At 30.9% G+C, this 17638-nt stretch overlaps 3 protein-coding genes across 5 annotated transcripts in view; 2 read left to right on the top strand and 1 right to left on the bottom strand.

The window, feature by feature from the left end:
- Nucleotides 1-1043: 1043 nt before the first annotated feature.
- On the top strand, nt 1044-6919 carry LOC108777543 (zinc finger protein 341). 3 transcript variants are annotated; one of them, XM_018544461.1, is made up of 9 exons: nt 1044-1111; nt 2210-2284; nt 3249-3510; nt 3658-4003; nt 4290-4484; nt 4819-5382; nt 5911-6180; nt 6256-6459; nt 6676-6919. In XM_018544461.1, exons 1-9 carry the CDS (start codon nt 1081-1083, stop codon nt 6865-6867), a joined length of 2139 nt encoding a protein of 712 aa, XP_018399963.1. In that variant the 5' UTR covers nt 1044-1080; the 3' UTR covers nt 6868-6919. The 3 variants fall into 3 exon arrangements, with proteins under 3 accessions (XP_018399963.1, XP_018399962.1, XP_018399961.1); XM_018544460.1 differs by having other exon boundaries at nt 6247-6459; XM_018544459.1 differs by having other exon boundaries at nt 6226-6459.
- Nucleotides 6920-7803: 884 nt separating this feature from the next.
- LOC108777542 (neprilysin-2) lies at nt 7804-15395 on the top strand. Its single transcript, XM_018544458.1, is given in 17 exon segments — nt 7804-8016; nt 8265-9233; nt 9430-9835; nt 10095-10205; nt 10570-10678; nt 10738-10933; nt 11248-11409; nt 11494-11586; nt 11739-11924; nt 12127-12258; nt 12366-12548; nt 12836-12942; nt 13220-13416; nt 13544-13710; nt 14238-14387; nt 14646-14833; nt 14835-15395. Coding segments are annotated over 17 exon segments (3579 nt in total). The 5' UTR covers nt 7804-7818; the 3' UTR covers nt 14860-15395.
- Nucleotides 15396-15525: 130 nt separating this feature from the next.
- Nucleotides 15526-17638, bottom strand: part of l(3)77CDf (phosphatidylserine synthase 1 homolog l(3)77CDf) — a 4617-nt gene continuing 2504 nt past the window's right edge. Inside the window, exons 4-6 of the mRNA XM_018544462.1 lie at nt 17178-17400; nt 16507-16573; nt 15526-15824 (exon numbers count right to left, since the gene is read on the bottom strand). Of these exons, the coding sequence (XP_018399964.1) occupies nt 15769-15824; nt 16507-16573; nt 17178-17400 (346 nt within the window). The 3' untranslated portion in view covers nt 15526-15768. The remainder of the gene's footprint in view (nt 15825-16506; nt 16574-17177; nt 17401-17638) is intronic.

The following is a 17638-nucleotide window of genomic DNA, read 5'->3' as shown; positions in this document are numbered from 1 at the left end:
TTGGATCGACAGACGTGATTGGTCAATTCCGATGGACTAACCGGCTGATTAAGGCCGGTATTCATAGTCAGTTCTTATATTGAAGGCCGTCTTAAGTTCAGTCTTGAAGAGTTAAGGTTGGATTATACTGGCCGTAATCTGTTAACTTATGCTGTAATCTGTAAAAATTGACCAATCACAGTCGAATGAGAGGGGAATAAACGATTATAATTGGTCAATTTTTACAGATTACAGCATAAGTTAACAGATTACGGCCAGTATAATCCAACCCTTAGGGTGCAAACCCATGCAGCGGAATAGCGTAACGCGGAACGAGAGTAGAATCAATCACGAGATTCTCTAGAAACACGGAATGCTCGTTATTGGTTCTGCTCTCGTTCCGCGTTACGCTATTCCGCTGCATGGGTTTGCACCCTTATGGTTCCCGCAGACAGAACGCGGAAACGCTTGCCGCGCGGCGGAAGTTGGCACGATAACCAATCAACATCTTGCTGGCGAGACGCTGATTGGCTATCGAGGCAACTTCCGCCACGCGGCAAGCGTTGCCGTGTTCTGTCTGCGAGAGCCATTACGAACCAATCAGAGGACCGCTTTAGCATCTTAAGACATTACTTAAGACAGTCTTGAAAGATAAGAACCGACTATGAATACCGGCCTAAGTTAATTGAAGTTTGTGAAAGTGACCCTAAATGCGCGTTCAGTGGACGCAACAATTGAGTGAGCACTGAGTGTTCGCCGTTATTGGTGTATTTTTTTAAGATTATCCAATCAAAATTTTAGATCTAGAAGAATGCACCAATAACAACGAGAGCTCACTCAATTGTTGAGGCCGCTGTATGCGCCCATTTCAAATTGGTGTCTGTGAAGTGGCATCCCTGAATGGCCTGAATTCCCTGATCGCTTCGTGATGTTTCGTTTCTAGGTTAGGTATCGATCAGTGCGCTGGCGCTGTCTCGGCAGCGACGGGGATGCGAGAGTGATGTTCGTCATGTTTCCATCCCGGCGGATCCCGCCGACCCGTGCGAGTTAGGAGTCGGTGCATCCGCTACGATGACAGTGTGCTGATCGCTACAGCGAAACATGGCGCAGTCTATCCTCGATGTTCTGACAGGTAAGGCACGCATCACTCGAAATAGGCGGGGTTGTGACCGATCACGGAAACGTCAACAATTCACCTTCAGCCTTCACTTCTCGGGCATGAAGTAGACTATCATTTCCTCTCTGCATCTCCACGAGTTCGTCTTGCAGCGACAATTTCGAGTACGCTACATAGCATGAGAGTGTGCAGGGTTTAAAGGATATAAAAAAAAATGGAGGTCACCCGACTTGATCTGACTCAATGCATTTTATATGTAGTAATCAACAATGTTCTGTGAATCAACCCTATGCGTACTCTCAGAATATTCTGTTTTAGGCTCTGAAGATGCTTGTCCTTCAGAGCATGTTTACAAAATTTAAAATAGAAAAACTAATACATACGTTTATATACATAGATTAAGAAATGAAATTGAATTTAAATCAATGATTGTATTTATTCTTTAATATACATTCTTATTATTATTTGAATATTAAAGTAAGGTTCTAGAATAATCATTCAAAGAATAGAAAACCTTTAAAAGCAAACATAGTTTTTTATGCATGAATTTTGTTATGTGTATTGATAATCATTATTAATTAATATTGAACAATCATATTGCAGATGTTTTCAGATTTGGTTCTCTTCAGATTTAGTTCAGTGTATATTATACATAAGAAATTACGATTACTAAGTTAGGGTCTATAAATCCTCTAGTCATAGAGCCGATTGTTCTATTTTTCGGTAAAGTTTACCTGTTAGGTAAATCTGGCAATCCACGCATATGATTGGATAATTTTGTTACTTACCTAACAGGTAAACTTTACCAAAAGATGGAACAATCGGCCCATAGTCAAAGAATCAAATTGTTAAAAAAATTGAAGTCATTGATGGAAATATGATAGGTCTGATCATTGAGATTCATTAAAGTTAAGTGTAGCATTTAAAATAGAAAAACTAATATGTATGTTTATATAAATTAAGAAATAAAATTAAATTTAAGCCAATGATTCAGATAAAAAGTTATAAGAAGAATAAACAATTTAATTAATTGAGAAACTAATTATATATATATATATATAAAAGTAGACAATTATATTTCATATCTTAATTATTTATTTAATGATTTTACAGATGTCTCGTTAGACGGCTCTTCTGTGCAATCCTTGTTGGAATCTCAAAACTTGATAGCTGAAGTTGAACAGTCAGGTATGTATGCACAGTCAAATATAATTTAGAGGCTGAATCTGACGAATCTCTAAAATAACAAAAAGAAAATGTCAGACTGACATAGATTATTTTAACTTCATTTTTTTGAGTTATTATAAATTGAGAAACACACCTATTCAAAAAGTGCTTGTCTTTAATGGCCATTGAACACTGAAAGCTGGTCAGAAATGAATATTACATCTATATTTTATTAAATTCCAATTTACTAAGTAAAATATAAACAAATTAAAAATCTATGAGATGACAATTATGTTATAACAAGATATGCATTTAAATACTTGAATAAAGTTGGTTGAAATAAGAATTCTTTTTTGCAAATATTTCAACTGTCCGGTTTACTGTATCATGTCAATAAAATTATATAATTAAATATATTATGTGTTGTAAAGAAATAAATTATAGATTAAGAATTTACATGAAACGTTGGTTATACCGATAAATAATCGTGTTAACTTTGACTATTGTAAACATAATGGAAATCAATCGATTAAAATATATATAAATCAGTTAGATAAATAATAAAGAATAAATAATAAAAAGAGGGGAGTGTTAAGATTCCACAAAACATTTGCATATATCGGATCGAGGATCGAGGGTGTCATTCTGCAAATTCGAACCGTACTTCTGTTTTTTTATATGTATATCGTTACACATTAATGTTATGATTTGATATTGTTATTATACTGAAGAGAAATAGAATCAAAATGTATATATGTTTTTGTTCATCAAATTTAATAAAAAATATTTATATATACATTTATATACACATCTATAACTTGTATTGGCTCTGAAAGACTTCTATTATTACCATTTATTGATTTATTACAAATATTGTATTATTTCATATAAAATAATATAATTATATATGTGTTAATATTTTCTATAATTATATCTTATATTGTTATATAATTATATCTTACATATCATTAAATATTTTTATCAGCGATTGATCAGGATGAGGAAGATATATTCCAATGTGGCAAATGCAAAAGTCAATTTACGTCGCTCCAACTGTTTATACTCCACAAGAGAGCGCATCAGAAAACGCAGCAGCAGACAGTAGATTTGACTCAATTCTTAACAAACGATGAGAGTCAGGTAATGCATGTGGAAGATGTCGTTCAAGATGAGTCGCAGTATAATTCGCAGGAAACCTTTCAGCTTGGAGAACCTATTATTCTCGAAGAAGCAGACATGCTATTTAGGTATGTTGTCATTACTAATTGTAATTATAATTTAATAAATTTAAATTAAATATTTTTGCCGTCTTGAATATATAAATTATTCCTTACTTTTGTAAAACCTTTTCTTTAATGCGTATTATCTTTTTTAATCTAACCTAATTGTTATAGTGTGGACCAAGAGGCTGCTAATTATTTCATGACAGACTCCACGTTCAGCGTGCCGATCATCTTAAGTACAGAGAATTTGGATACTTTCGATAACGCTGCCATCGAGGCGACGAGGGAAGACTCAAGCGAGGTGCCGAAGATACTGCAAAATGACATCAGTTCACAGGAGGATGCCTCGAGCCAATCTGAGCATCCTAGTGCCTCGTTGACGGACAACGAGCCATCTCTGGCGGATAACGAGCCGCCTTTAGAGGACAACGAATCCTCTCTCGAAAACAACGAGACATCCCTCCAGGATCCACTCGGTGAATCAGAAAATGGCATTAATCGAACGCAGAACTTAAAGGTATCATTGTATTGGTGACTTTCTGTTTCTAAAACGGAAAGTAAAATTTATAAAATTTAGCCCTATAATTTTAAATTAAATTATAATCAATGTTTTTATGTAATTTAACCATAAAATTTAATTAAATTTTAATACGAGACTTTAATTACAATAACAAATATAATGTAAATATGCTTTCAAATTTTTTTAATTGCAAATTTATTGAAATTACTAAATAAATTACAGAGATTAATGTAAACTTTTTATATTAAGACACATACACACATATTTGATCATGCCATTGCAGTATAAGTGCGGTTATTGCAACAAGCAGTTTGCAAAAAAATTCTATTGGCAACAGCATGAACGTTCTCACACTGGAGAAAAGCCTTATCAGTGCGTAGTATGTGGTCGTGCATTTGCGCAGAAGTCAAACGTGAAGAAGCATATGTCCTCACACAAAGTATGGCCTGGCACCGCCATTCACTCATTACCACCAGAGGTATAACATTTTTAATTAAACTAATTACTGGGATTTATTTCTCTTTTTGAATTTTTACAAAGAGAAAATTTATATAAAAATATTAATTTTTATAAAGATATCTTTGCAAGAACAAGAACATTTTTAAGAAAAACTATATTGCATATTGTACATATTATAAGTCCATATTGTAATCTGTTATTTTAAATATTAATTTTAAGGCGCACAAAGATATTAGACATCATTTAATTATAATTATATATAATTTTCTATTCAATATTTATATTGTTTATTTTTACCTATTATTTTTTATATATCGTTTTAATTATTTATATTCTTTTGAAATGACTTTTAGGCCCCTCCAGATGGAAGTATCGACCGCACATACCATTGTCAATTCTGCAAAGAAACGTTTGATTCGTACAAAGCTCTAAAAGGCCATCTAATTGTTTCGCATCTGGCACTGAAAGTGTACAAGTGCGTGCAGAGTAGCTGTAGCATGATGTTTTCGGAACTGGAGGAGTTTTTGGAGCACACACGCAGCCACAAGTGCTCGGAGTATCGATGCCACGTGTGCGGTGAAGTGTTCAGCACCCTGTCGGATCTTGGTCGCCATCAGTATGTTCACTCCGTCCAGAAGCAAAAGACCACGGAGAAGTATTACTGCTGTTCGACTTGCAAATCGTCATTTTCGAATCTAGAGGCGTTGCAACACCATAAGGAAACCACCACGCACAACTATGCGTGCCTGCATTGTGGCAAAAGCTTTCTCATCGAGAGATTTCTGCGCCGTCACCTCAAAACTCACTCGGCATCAGCGAGATTTGTCTGCGAAGATTGCGGCAAAGCTTTTAAAACCGAGCAATATTTAGCTAATCATAAGCTTATACACAGCGAAGAGACGCCTTTTACATGTCCAGTAAGTAAGAATAATTACAATAAATATAAAATTAAGATTTTGTATTAATGTGATATTCAATATCATTATATATCTAAAAATTAGGCATATTTATGGAAGTAAACTACATTCAAAACGCTAAAAATTAAGCAAGTAGATTAGATTAATATTATAATTATAATTTTTAGAATATAGATGTTTTTTTCTAATAACATATATCGAAATAAATCCTTTACAATGGATATAATAATAGTACTAATAGTACTAATGCAGCAAAAAAATCTGTAATATTAAGAAAACTTCATTAAAATTAACCTTTGATTCCTTTTTGACTTGAGTCACATTTTGCTTCCATTGTACTAAAAAAAAAAACCTTGATTATCTATTACCGAAATCAGAATTTGAAAAATTTAAGCTATTTCTGAGAAATTTTGTAAACGGACGGACGGACCAACACTGAAAATAAAATTATAAAGTTTACTATGCTGCACTACTTAGTAAATTGAAATATTTTTTATTGATATTTGTATTTTATATTTGAAATCGCAGCATTGTCCAGCCAGATTCAAGCGGAAAGATCGACTCGGTCGGCACATGCTGATCCACGATTTGACAAAGAGACTCAAATGCCCGTTTCGCAATTATTTAGGCTGCATGAGTGAGTTTTCACGGCCAGACAAGCTCAAACGGCATCTGCTGACGCACAGCAACGTCAAACGGTTCAGTTGCAGCCACTGCAATCGCAACTTCCACCGAGCGCAAGCTCTCAAACATCACGAGATGAACAAACACAGCCTTAAATGCGACATCTGCTCCCATGTGAGTCCTGTTTCCCAATTCAAGTAAATGCAAAATTTTAATCAGCTGACTATTGACATTACTCAGGCTTTTAAGACTAAGGAGCAGTTGGTTACTCATAATTGCGAACAATCGAACGAGACCAAGAAACATACGAGCTCTCAATTACCCAAAAAAGCGTCCGGATCATTTAAGCCGAGGAAGCCCACTCCAAAGAGACAAACGTTATCAAAGACTGCAATCCCACTTGCCGATAAAGAGAAATTAGAAAAGCTTAAGACTGATGAGATGGAAAGAAAGGTAATTTATATCTTATTATTAGACCTCTCTTCCTCAATGTATAATAAAATGTGTTCTCTCTGTTTTCATTTTCTATTATATTTTAAGTCTTCCATCTCTGCTTTATACTCTTTTCATTTAAAGGTTGTTAATATATTATTCTTAATTTTTTCTCTTAAATTTTTTTTTTCCTTTTTTCTCTGTGTCTTTTAATCATATCAAATCGTTCGATTGCAGATCGCTTCCGAAACATTCATATCTAATGATATTGACGAGGGAATCGACAAAAAAATGGAGAATATTCCTCCCGTCTTGAAAATAGAATCGACTGGCGGTGAATTAAACGAGCGATCCGACTCGCCAGTTATGGACTTCGAGAACGATTTCAAACGCAACATGGAATTATACTCGTCCCACGCGAGCGAGTAAAATTTTGCAATATATATATATATACATATAATATACATACACGCATATATATTTTTTTTATTCGTATTTAAATTGTACATCAATTAGAACGTAGACAAATCGTTGTAGTATGTGCAATGGGATCATCGGCGAAGACGCAAGTTGCATTTTATATTCGCGCGTACGGTATTTTGTAGTTTACATATCTGTGATAATTGTATTATAATGCTCTATTGATATAAGTAACTTATATACATTTAGGCGCACATCGAAGATGCTCGGTGTCGCTGATTTCTTCTATGAGAAACTTGTCGTATAGGCACAGCTATAGTTATGACTGATACTCCAAGTATCTTGTCGAACACTTTCGTTCGTTAAATTTTTTTTACGATTACAAGGTCGTACATATGATATCAAAACTATAACAAAACATTTGACAGTGCGGCGTCTTTTTAATTTATTTGTTATAAAATAATAAATCTAGACGAGAAGTCACAAATGTGAAGATGTAAAATAACTTTTAAGAAAATATCAATTTTATGAAATAGTCAAAGTTTGTATTTAATCTTATGAAGTAGCCGAAGGACAACCATAATTGTCCTTGAAAATTCTTTCCTTTGACTTTGATTTCTGATTAATTAGCGCTCCTTCTCAACTACACACTTAAACTATAATAAGAATCTCATCAAATTTAAATTTATTAGTTTCTTAAATGCAATTTATAATATTTACGTGATATGTAAGTAAATTGTTTTTTATACATAAAAAAGGTTAATTTACTAGAATCAATCTACTTTGTTGTTTAGGTTTATGATAACTTATGATATTTGAAAGGAAGTGGTCAACAAAACCGCAATCTGAAAGATTAGGAGCAAGAGTATGTCGCATATATGCTTCATGTAGAATTGGAACTGTTTTTAGTTTCGCGCTGAAATTAACGTATAGTTGCTAGTTAACTGAGTTAAAGGAACCATGCCGTTTCGTAAAACATATCAGATTAATAATCGGGAGCAAGGCAAGGCTGCTCAACAAGATCAGTCATATAGAAGCTGTCTTATGACCCTAATTATTTTCTTCTTCATGTGCCTTATCCTTATCCTCGCCTGCAAACCCTGGAAAATGCAAAACCAAAGTAAATACAAGGAGCCATCTATTAAACATGACCCACAGGTATGCTATTGAATAGGATATCTTTAGATAAATGTAAATCTACAAGAAGAACTGATATAAAAAATAGGAGGAAATTTATTTACAAGTCTAAAGAAATTTTACAGAAGTCATTACAAACTTCGTATCTATTACAAATTTTACATACAACTTTTTTTTATTTACGTTAGATCAATCATATTGGCAAACATCTTTTTAACGAAAAATAATTTTAATTTTGATTGAATAATTATATTGAATATATTAAACAGTATTATCCTCAACAACGTACAAAAGAAGTAACAAGCACGAAAAAAATTTCATTAACGACATCAACAACTCAAAGATCTCCAACGACAGAAAGGACAATTTCACCAAAAACTTGGATAATCCCAGTAAATACATCCGTTATAGAAAATGGATTAACAGAAGATACGAATGTCATTACTGAAGACTATTCGAAGAATAACGTTAAAGGATTTCGTTATGTTGAGCGTTACTTTGAAAATAAGACGAGTATCGATGAAATAACATTGCCTGTATCTCAAAAAAGTGAAGTTGAAGATTATACATCAAACGAAATCCTAAAAAATGTAGAAACTACGGAAGAAAGCATTAGCTTGACTAAGTTACCACATAATATTACAACTGATAACGTCATCAATAATACATCTTCAATATCAACTGAACTAACTGGCACCATGAAATATACTTCAATTGTTGATATTATAAAGAATATTATGTCATCAAAATCTACTAAGGAATTCATAAGTGATTCTACTGACGGATATTACAGTTCGGATAAATCAGAAGTTGACATTCTGACTAATAATATTATAACTTCAACATTTTTAACACAATCAAACAATATCGAAGAGAACGTTTTTGAGAATTCTACTAAAAAATATGAGAGATTAAGAATTGACATTGATAATATTGCGTTTTCAACATCGAGTCTTCTAATTGATGTTGAAGAAAGTACAACTGCTAAATATTCTTCCGATAGGAACAATTCTGAGGCTTTGCAATTTGAAGTGACGACGAGTAATGTTATAATTCGATCAGATCCTCAAGAAAATAAAGATAGAAATTCTACAACAAAATACTTAAATTATGAGGAATCTGCAGTCATAGAGTACAATACGACTCTAATTAATGAAAATGAAACAAAAGAGAACTCTCTTTCTACAATAAATTATACTCCACTTATGGATGAAAAGTTTTCTACAAAAATTGAAAGTGTAATTAAATTTTAATATTAAAATTTAATATTGAAATTGATTTGCTTTTGATATTTAATATATTAATTTTTTATGTAGATATTTTTCTAAATTTGTAAAATTAATATTTAATATATAATTTTTATACATAAAAGATATTCTCATAAATCTCTGGAATTTATATTATAATATGTTAATAATATTTAATTTTATACAGGAAGTTGAAGATTTAATGAATAAAACGATTACGAGTATAAAGATGGATATTACCGAGAAATCTAATATATTAACTTCTGATGAAAAGGAGAAATACAACATATCTTCCAGGTCCAATTATATTAACACAACTACTGTTTTTTACAACTACACAGCTATCCCAATAAGTTACAATAATGAGGCGAATTTCATGACCACGGCAAGCACCACATTTCTTAATGAAGATACAAGCGTTTGTAAGACAGGATACTGTAAGCAGATTGCCAGCAAGATGTTGTCCTACATGAATCATTCAGCCGATCCTTGTGACGATTTCTATGAGTACGCTTGCGGTGGTTTTGAAGCAAATCCTCAATTAACAGACGGAAATCTAATTCAGAGATCTAGAAATTATCAACGAATTGCCAGTAAATTTATTACTAATATTTTTAGTTTTAATCATATATAATTATTAATCAGTCTTGAAGAGATTATTGCATAATTATAAAAATAAATTATTAATTTTATAATTATTAATTATTTTTAACTGCAACAATTTTTATAATATAAATGTATATAAATTACGCCAGCAAATATTAATTTCTCTTTAGAAGAAAGGTTGATTAGTTATTGAAAGTAATTGTTGAATATTTTTTACATTTCTTATTCTGTTTTAAATAATTTTAGATCAGATGTTAAAAGAGAAGCGCGAGAACGTGCATTCGACTTTCATAACGTACTACGACAGTTGCGTGAAATACGAAAGAAATATGAACTTCAATGAAAGAATTGAAATGGGTAAATGGAAACTATTAAGCATTTAATGAATAGTCAATAATTTTGAATAAAGATTTACATGAATGTAAATTTAATATACGAGAGGGTGGATCAAACATAAACGAGAAATTTTGAACCTCTTTCTCGTTCATCTTGTTGCAGAATACCGATCTAAGGAAGGAAGGGATGGTTATAGGAGGGGATTTTTTAAGCTAGAAATCTCCTAACATCCCCATCAAAATATTGACGACACATTGTCCTACTTTACCTTCTTTAGGCTCGAAAGCAAAATTCTTGTTTATATTTGATCCACCTCGTAATAAAATTAAAAATTTTGTAATGCAAAAATAACTGTCAGCTGTAGACAGATATAATTTTTTTACAGCAAATGACGCATTAAGAAAAATAGGAAAGTTCTATGTACCTAATACGTGGCCTAGTAATAATAAAATGAGCTTCACCAATTTATTCGCTCAATTAATATTACATCATAGGTAAGTTCTTAGAAAGATTCATTAAAAAATTAGGATAATAAATTAGGATTATTTTGCAGCGCTCTTTTATTTGATGTCGTGCCAGAATTGGATGAATACCATCCAAACAATTTTACATTAAAAATAGGTCCTACAACTTATAAAAGTCCTTTCAAAACGGAATATGTGGAGGATCCCTGCTCCGACGACAAGAGCGAAACGAAAGGACAATACGTGGATCTCGAAATTTTGTATCATAATTATGAAAGATGCAAGGTACAAATCGCTTAATTAAATTATCGCAAATTGTTTAATTGAAAAACTGAAAAAATTTGGATTTTATTAATATTGAAGAAATGAAAAGCAAATTGTATTTTCATAAAGTTCATTTTCCTTTTATTTATAAAATTCTTTCTCAATCTTTTTAATTCACATAGTCAATGCTATTTTGTTGATTCTTTTGAGATTCACAGAGAACAATAAATAGATAATTATAAAGTATAGATTAGATTAGAAAGTTAATAAAATGGATTAATATAGGAAAGCATATAGAAGAGTTATGTAAGTAAATAATTATTCTTTTATCACAGAATGATACGAGCGAATTTATGAGTTCCATTAGGAAAACTCTGAGAGAGCTTAATGTTTTTAAGGATTTAAATGACAGCTATTCAGAATGGAATGTACAATCTGAATACATAGAAAAAACTGTTCATGTAGTTGATTCTATTGTAATGCAAGAATATTTTTCGGTAATTAAATCTATATTATAGCTTTTTATAACCATCAATAATATTATTCTTCACCGATAAAACTATTAATTTTTATTTTCACAGAACTTTCCGTCTAAAAATGAAATACGAGAAGCATACTTGATGAACGATTATAGCAAAGTGAGTTTAGTGGAATTACAGAGCAGTAGCACATTTGTAAGTAAAAATGCATAAGAATTTTAATTTCCCCACATCCCGTGTGTAAAGTAGAAATAAAAATGTATGAAATTAAATATATAATTCTAATCTCTTAGATTAAAGTTTATTTTTAACAACTTCTTATTCTTTACTTCAATTTTCTCTTGCAGGTAAATTGGGCGCAATTAATTCATTTGTTAACAGGAGTAAATGTGGAAAGTAATGAGACTATTCAAGTGTATTTCTACGCCGCACTAATTAAAGGTTTACGCAAATTAGAAGAATATGCTGCAAAAGATTCTATGAGTCTTAATAACGCGATAATGGCATTATACGCGAACAGACTTTATCACGAGGTAACTTATATGTTAAGATCCTTCGTCTTTAAGTATAATAAAATAAAAATACACATATAAATAAAATAAAAAAGTAAATTATACAAATATATTATATAAATAGTTTAACAAATGATGGAATTTTTTAATAATTTTATATTTTGTATTAGTAAAAATTATTTTTTATTTTTATTGATACATAATGAAATGAAATTCTTCGCAGTTGGTCTTGCCAAAGCGCGATAATGTGAAGGATTATTGTCTGCGTGTGGCTACTTATCTTCTACAGTTAGAAGCGTCTAATTTATATGTATCATCCTTTACTGATAATGAAATAATGCAAATGAATGAAATAGTAAGTGAATTTAAATATAAATAAAATATAATAAATGTAAATAAGTATTCAACTTATCGAATTTGCAACTTGTTTTTTATTTTTTTTACTATTATTTTATTTAATAGATAAAAAAGACATTCAACAACTTGAAACAAACATTATTAGACAAAATGCATGAAGCACAATGGGCAAAAGAGGAAGGACGAGAAGAATTGTTAAACAAAATCAATAGCTTGAAACTCGCATTACCCGTTGTTTCCTATTTCAAGAACAGAGACTCATTATATAGCGAGTATAACGTATCAGAGGTAAAAAAAATATCAAATATGTTTATCATGTAATATTCCTCTTCGTTATTATTTTATTAAAATAAATTGATATTATTAAAAACAGAACATTTCTATAAAACGTAGAATCTAAAATAAAAAACAAATATCATTATATGAATATAAGGTATTTTTGTAACAGTTCACAGATTTATATAACGTGTTTTTTTCTTGTTTTGGATGAATTCATTTTCTATATTGGCGTATAATTAAAAATAATTTTCTATATCTTAATTTTAATTACGTTCTAATTGGTAATCAACTTTCAGGTAATTCTGAATGATAATTATTTTAACAATTCGATGGTGTTACTAAAAAGATACAGAGTTTTAATGTACATCGAATTAAAAAGAGAAGTTGGTGGTCCAAAACAAATGTAAATAAGATATAATTAATTAATTCACAATCACAATAAATTAATTCAGTTTAAATAAATTTATAAAATCCTAGATATTTAACTAACTGTATAAATTTATATTTATTTTATTAGATTATTTTATTTATATAGACTCACATAAGCTTCTATATTCTAAGTTAAAAATTTTTATATTATTTAATTTTTAAAGCTTTTTTATTGCTAATTTCTTAAATTCTTTGAGATTTGAAAAATCTCTTAGATTTTTAGTTTTTATAATCTGTAAATTATGTTACAGTTGGACGTATTACGCTACGCCATTCCAATCGAAAGCCCAAGTGATCTATACTTTAAATCTTATTATAATTCCTTACGGTATTATCGATTGGTCTTTAATGAATGTCTTAATGAACGGTGATGAATTATCCTATTTTCTGCTAGCAACTCTTGGGAATTTAATAGCTCATCAGATCGCTCATCATTTCGACACGAATGGTAAATGATTGTAATAATATAATTATATAAATACATCAAAATTTAATAAATCATTAATAACTGTTAATTTCTATGTTTTAATTCTTTGATTATTTGAATTTTTATAATCGTGTTTTCTTTGTAACAGGTATACATTATTGGAATCAAATAAGAAATGCTGAATATTCCTTGATGTTTGAAAACGAATTTACAAACAATCATTTCGATGATTATATCAATTGTCAAAAAGAGAATCTATACCAAGAACCTGTAAATATGACGTTACCCTTCACTGACCAGATCGTATCCTTTAGGGTAAGTTGAGTTGCTTAATCTTTAATTCACATGACTGGATCATGTGCATTAATTTTCTTTGAAATACTAGAAGCACCAAATATAATTAGTTATAATATCTATACACAAATTCTTTTAACACACAACCTTATAAATATTTTCTAAAAATGTTAAAATGTGTAAAAATCACTTGAAAATTTTTGTATACTTATAAAAATGATAAAAATTAATCGGAAAAATAAACGACCCTTCGTATAATAAAAATAAAGGATCGAAAAATTATTGTAAAGTGTCAAATTAAGGATTAATTCCATAATACATAATTCCCCTGATTGTGCTCTCCAAATACTTTGAAGTAAAATCTCACTCTAAAGAGTAAGAATTAAGCCAGTCTTGAAAAAAGTAGCTTGACTTTCAATCTTTAATTGGAGAAGGAATTGTAAAAAACGCTTTATATAGTAAAATTTAATAATGTACTTTTTTTGCGTAATGCTTGATTTATTGAATCGTTCGCAGACGCAAAATGTCGAAATTTATAAATATTCTAGATTCCGCGGTTGACCTTGAACGAGCGGTTGTCTGAAATGACAGGACTCAGACTAGCCTATGATACTTTGGCTCTTACGAAGTCGAATGCGAAGAGACTACCGTGGATACAACTCCGCATCGACCAGTTATTCTACCTCGCCTACGCTCAGGTACTGTTCTCACAGTTCGTTTTACATTAACAGCAGTTTCATTTTATGAGGTCCTCGATTCTCGTGGTATCCCGGAGAATCCTGCGGTTCTTGAATCTTTAAAAATTTTGGATGGTAATTCAATAATAAAATCGCGAAGATTCGCGAGGATTACGATTGATTCTATTCCTTCAAAACTTTGTCCATCATCGAGTTATAGATATCATTCCAGATATATAATTAATACTTATTAATGCTTTTACATTTCTATTGTTGCAGATGTATTGCACAAAAATGTCACTCACATCATTGTATGTCTCGTTGCACGAAAGCGAGGATCTACCTAGCCGAATCCGCGTGTTCGTTTCCGCATCAAACAACAAGTTCCTTGCCGAGGCGTGGAATTGTCCGCTCGGCTCACAGATTGCACCCAATGACATTTGCAACGTATTCCCATACATAGAGATCAGAGACCTCGATGATTCCGGAGTGAGAATTGCTCGCGGAAAAAATTGAATGGGCACCCGCGAATATTACGCTGTAGCAAATGAGTCAATCGGCATATAAAATTATTCGTGAAATGGATTAATCGATGGGCACAGAAACAAAACTCAGATTCATCCATCTTGCGAGATTCGTGTATGAACATTTTTAAGATGCGATCGATAATTAAGTTACGAAATCGAATTAGAAATATCAGTTTTATGCGGTTAATGCGTAAACCTGTCGAATTTTAAAATCTAAAAAAGAAGAAATTGGAGAACATATGTTTTGCTTCTGTATCTTTCAATACATAAAAGAGATTCTCATTTACGTACGATAAAAACGTGTGTCTTAAATTTACAAGCAATGCTTTGATGAATACGTTGCCGCAATTGTTTGCGCATTGTTTGCGAGATAACGTTGTAACTAACGGAGAGAAAAAAGTAAATGAACAACATAATCGCTGAATGAATATGAATCAATAAACAGTTTTTACGAAAAGTTCATATTGAACTTGTTTGAACGCCAAATTGAAGCATCCATGGATCAATAATAACAATATTTCTTCATTCATTCTGAGGAACAAAAGTAAAGGCGTAATTACAATACAGATTGCTGGTTATTGATTTTATTAGCTACATTATAATTTTATTATAATATTATTAGCTACATTATAATTATAATGTAGTGAATGTGGATTAACTACAATGATTGGCAAAATTGAATCGACAACCAGCAATCGACAACCGTAATCAGCAACCTGTAGTGTGATTACGGCATAACAGATTTGAAGACCACTCATATCACAAAGAATCGTCACATTAATCATTCATCCTCTTACATGCCATTGTCCTATTCGACTAGAAAGTGTAATTAGTGTCCTCAGTTCGCCATCAAGTGGTTTTGTTCACTATTCGTCTTATAGTTTCTTCTTGTCCAATTCCTCCACAGATTTTGTACGACGAGCCATGTTCCCTAAAATATATAAATATATTTGTAAATGACACAAAGATTATCGCTCCAATGTCAACTGAGTTGTGACATTTGATTAAGAATTCTTTCTAAGTCTCAATTGGAAAGCATAATAAATATAAAAAAAGGAAAAATATAAATATATAAAAACGTTGAAAAAAAAATAATTATAAAGAAATATTTAATCAAAAACTAATTTCTCTAATCTGATAATTTCTTAATAAAAAATAGTTTTAAATAATGCTTTATTATATTTTTATTACATTTTAGAATAAAAAAATCCAAGAACTTAAAAAGGTAGAGCTTTAAAAATTTTAGTTATTATTACAAAAATTAGAGTTAAAATATCAGAATCTAAGATTCGAAAATTTAATATTCAGAGATTTAAAATAATCTTAAAAGTTAAAAATTGTAAATAAAAGCATCCAGTCGTCATAAAAAATAATCCTGTGGTTTATTCAAATGATTAATTATATTTTTATTATTTTAAGTTACTGATAAAAATAAAATATTCGAGTTAGAGGATATTATACACGAACAAATCACAAACGAATTTCGGGATAATTGACAGTAACAGTGACAACAATGGCAATAGCAATAAACGATTAATCAAGTGTCGCAAATTCAGATTGTTGCAAACCATCAAGCGATTACACATCATATGATGCAGTCAATTAACACATACCGCTTACATCCGTGTCAAACTTGCTTAGATGGGAGACTGACCGTCTTATAGTGACTTTCTTTCCCGTCTGCAGCAATCAGCACCATGCATTTAAAGGAGCAACAAGAGTTAATTATAATAATTATTCGGCTATTGACGAACAATACTTATTTAAGTGACATATGAAATTGCTGTTTGCTCCAAAAAAAAAAAAGGATAAGACCTCGTATTAATTATATAGAAAATTATTATCATCCCGGAAGTAAATTAGTTTTCATACATACTGTAACATATAATGTGATAAAAACAAAAGATGTCAAACACAAAACTCAATAATGAATAGTTTTTCAGCTATAATATATCAAAGATGCTCCGAAAACAGTTATGACCATAAGTTTTATACTTCTGATATACCATAGCTCCAAATTATTCATTATTGAGCCTTGTGTCTATGAGATCTTATGTTCATTACATTACAAACTACATTAAATGTGAAAATTAAATCATTTCAGTAGAACCTAATTTTCTATATAATTAGTACGGGATCTTTTATATACGATACTTTCGTTCCAACTTATTATGCAATCATTATTCTTTTTCTCTGAGAGTAAAAATACTGTAGCAATATTTTTTTCTTAAATCTTATTTCTGGAAGTTTACAGACATTAAAATCTGAACGCGTTTGTATCTACCTCAAAGTACTGATGCCACAAAACACAGCCATAGACGCATAGAACGGAGACTAGAGATTGGCACAGTAGCCAAAGGAGGATATTGAGAGCTTGAGTGCGTTCGAACAAAGCTGCACCATGGCGTATGCACAGTAAAGCTTCTGTCACCATAATTGCCCCATAGACCCAACACTGAGTTCCCACTCGACTACACGTTGGATCAGTTACGTACATATAATACTGTCTGTAATTATAACATGTTCATAACAAATACTATCTCAACTGTACACTCAAATTTATATTAACATTTCTAAAAACTTATTAGATCAATTTGTTAATATGTACGAAAAAATTAGATTAGAAACTTTAAAGTATCCATTACATCCATTTTTATATCAGTATTAATTTAATTCATAAATGATATATACATATTATATAATACAATATATATATATATATTAATAATATATATTAATGTTATA

The sequence above is a fragment of the Cyphomyrmex costatus genome, unplaced genomic scaffold (genome assembly GCF_001594065.2).
Source record: "Cyphomyrmex costatus isolate MS0001 unplaced genomic scaffold, Ccosl1.0 scaffold441, whole genome shotgun sequence".
Lineage (NCBI taxonomy): Eukaryota > Metazoa > Arthropoda > Insecta > Hymenoptera > Formicidae > Cyphomyrmex > Cyphomyrmex costatus.
This window is presented reverse-complemented; position numbering and strand designations above follow the sequence as displayed.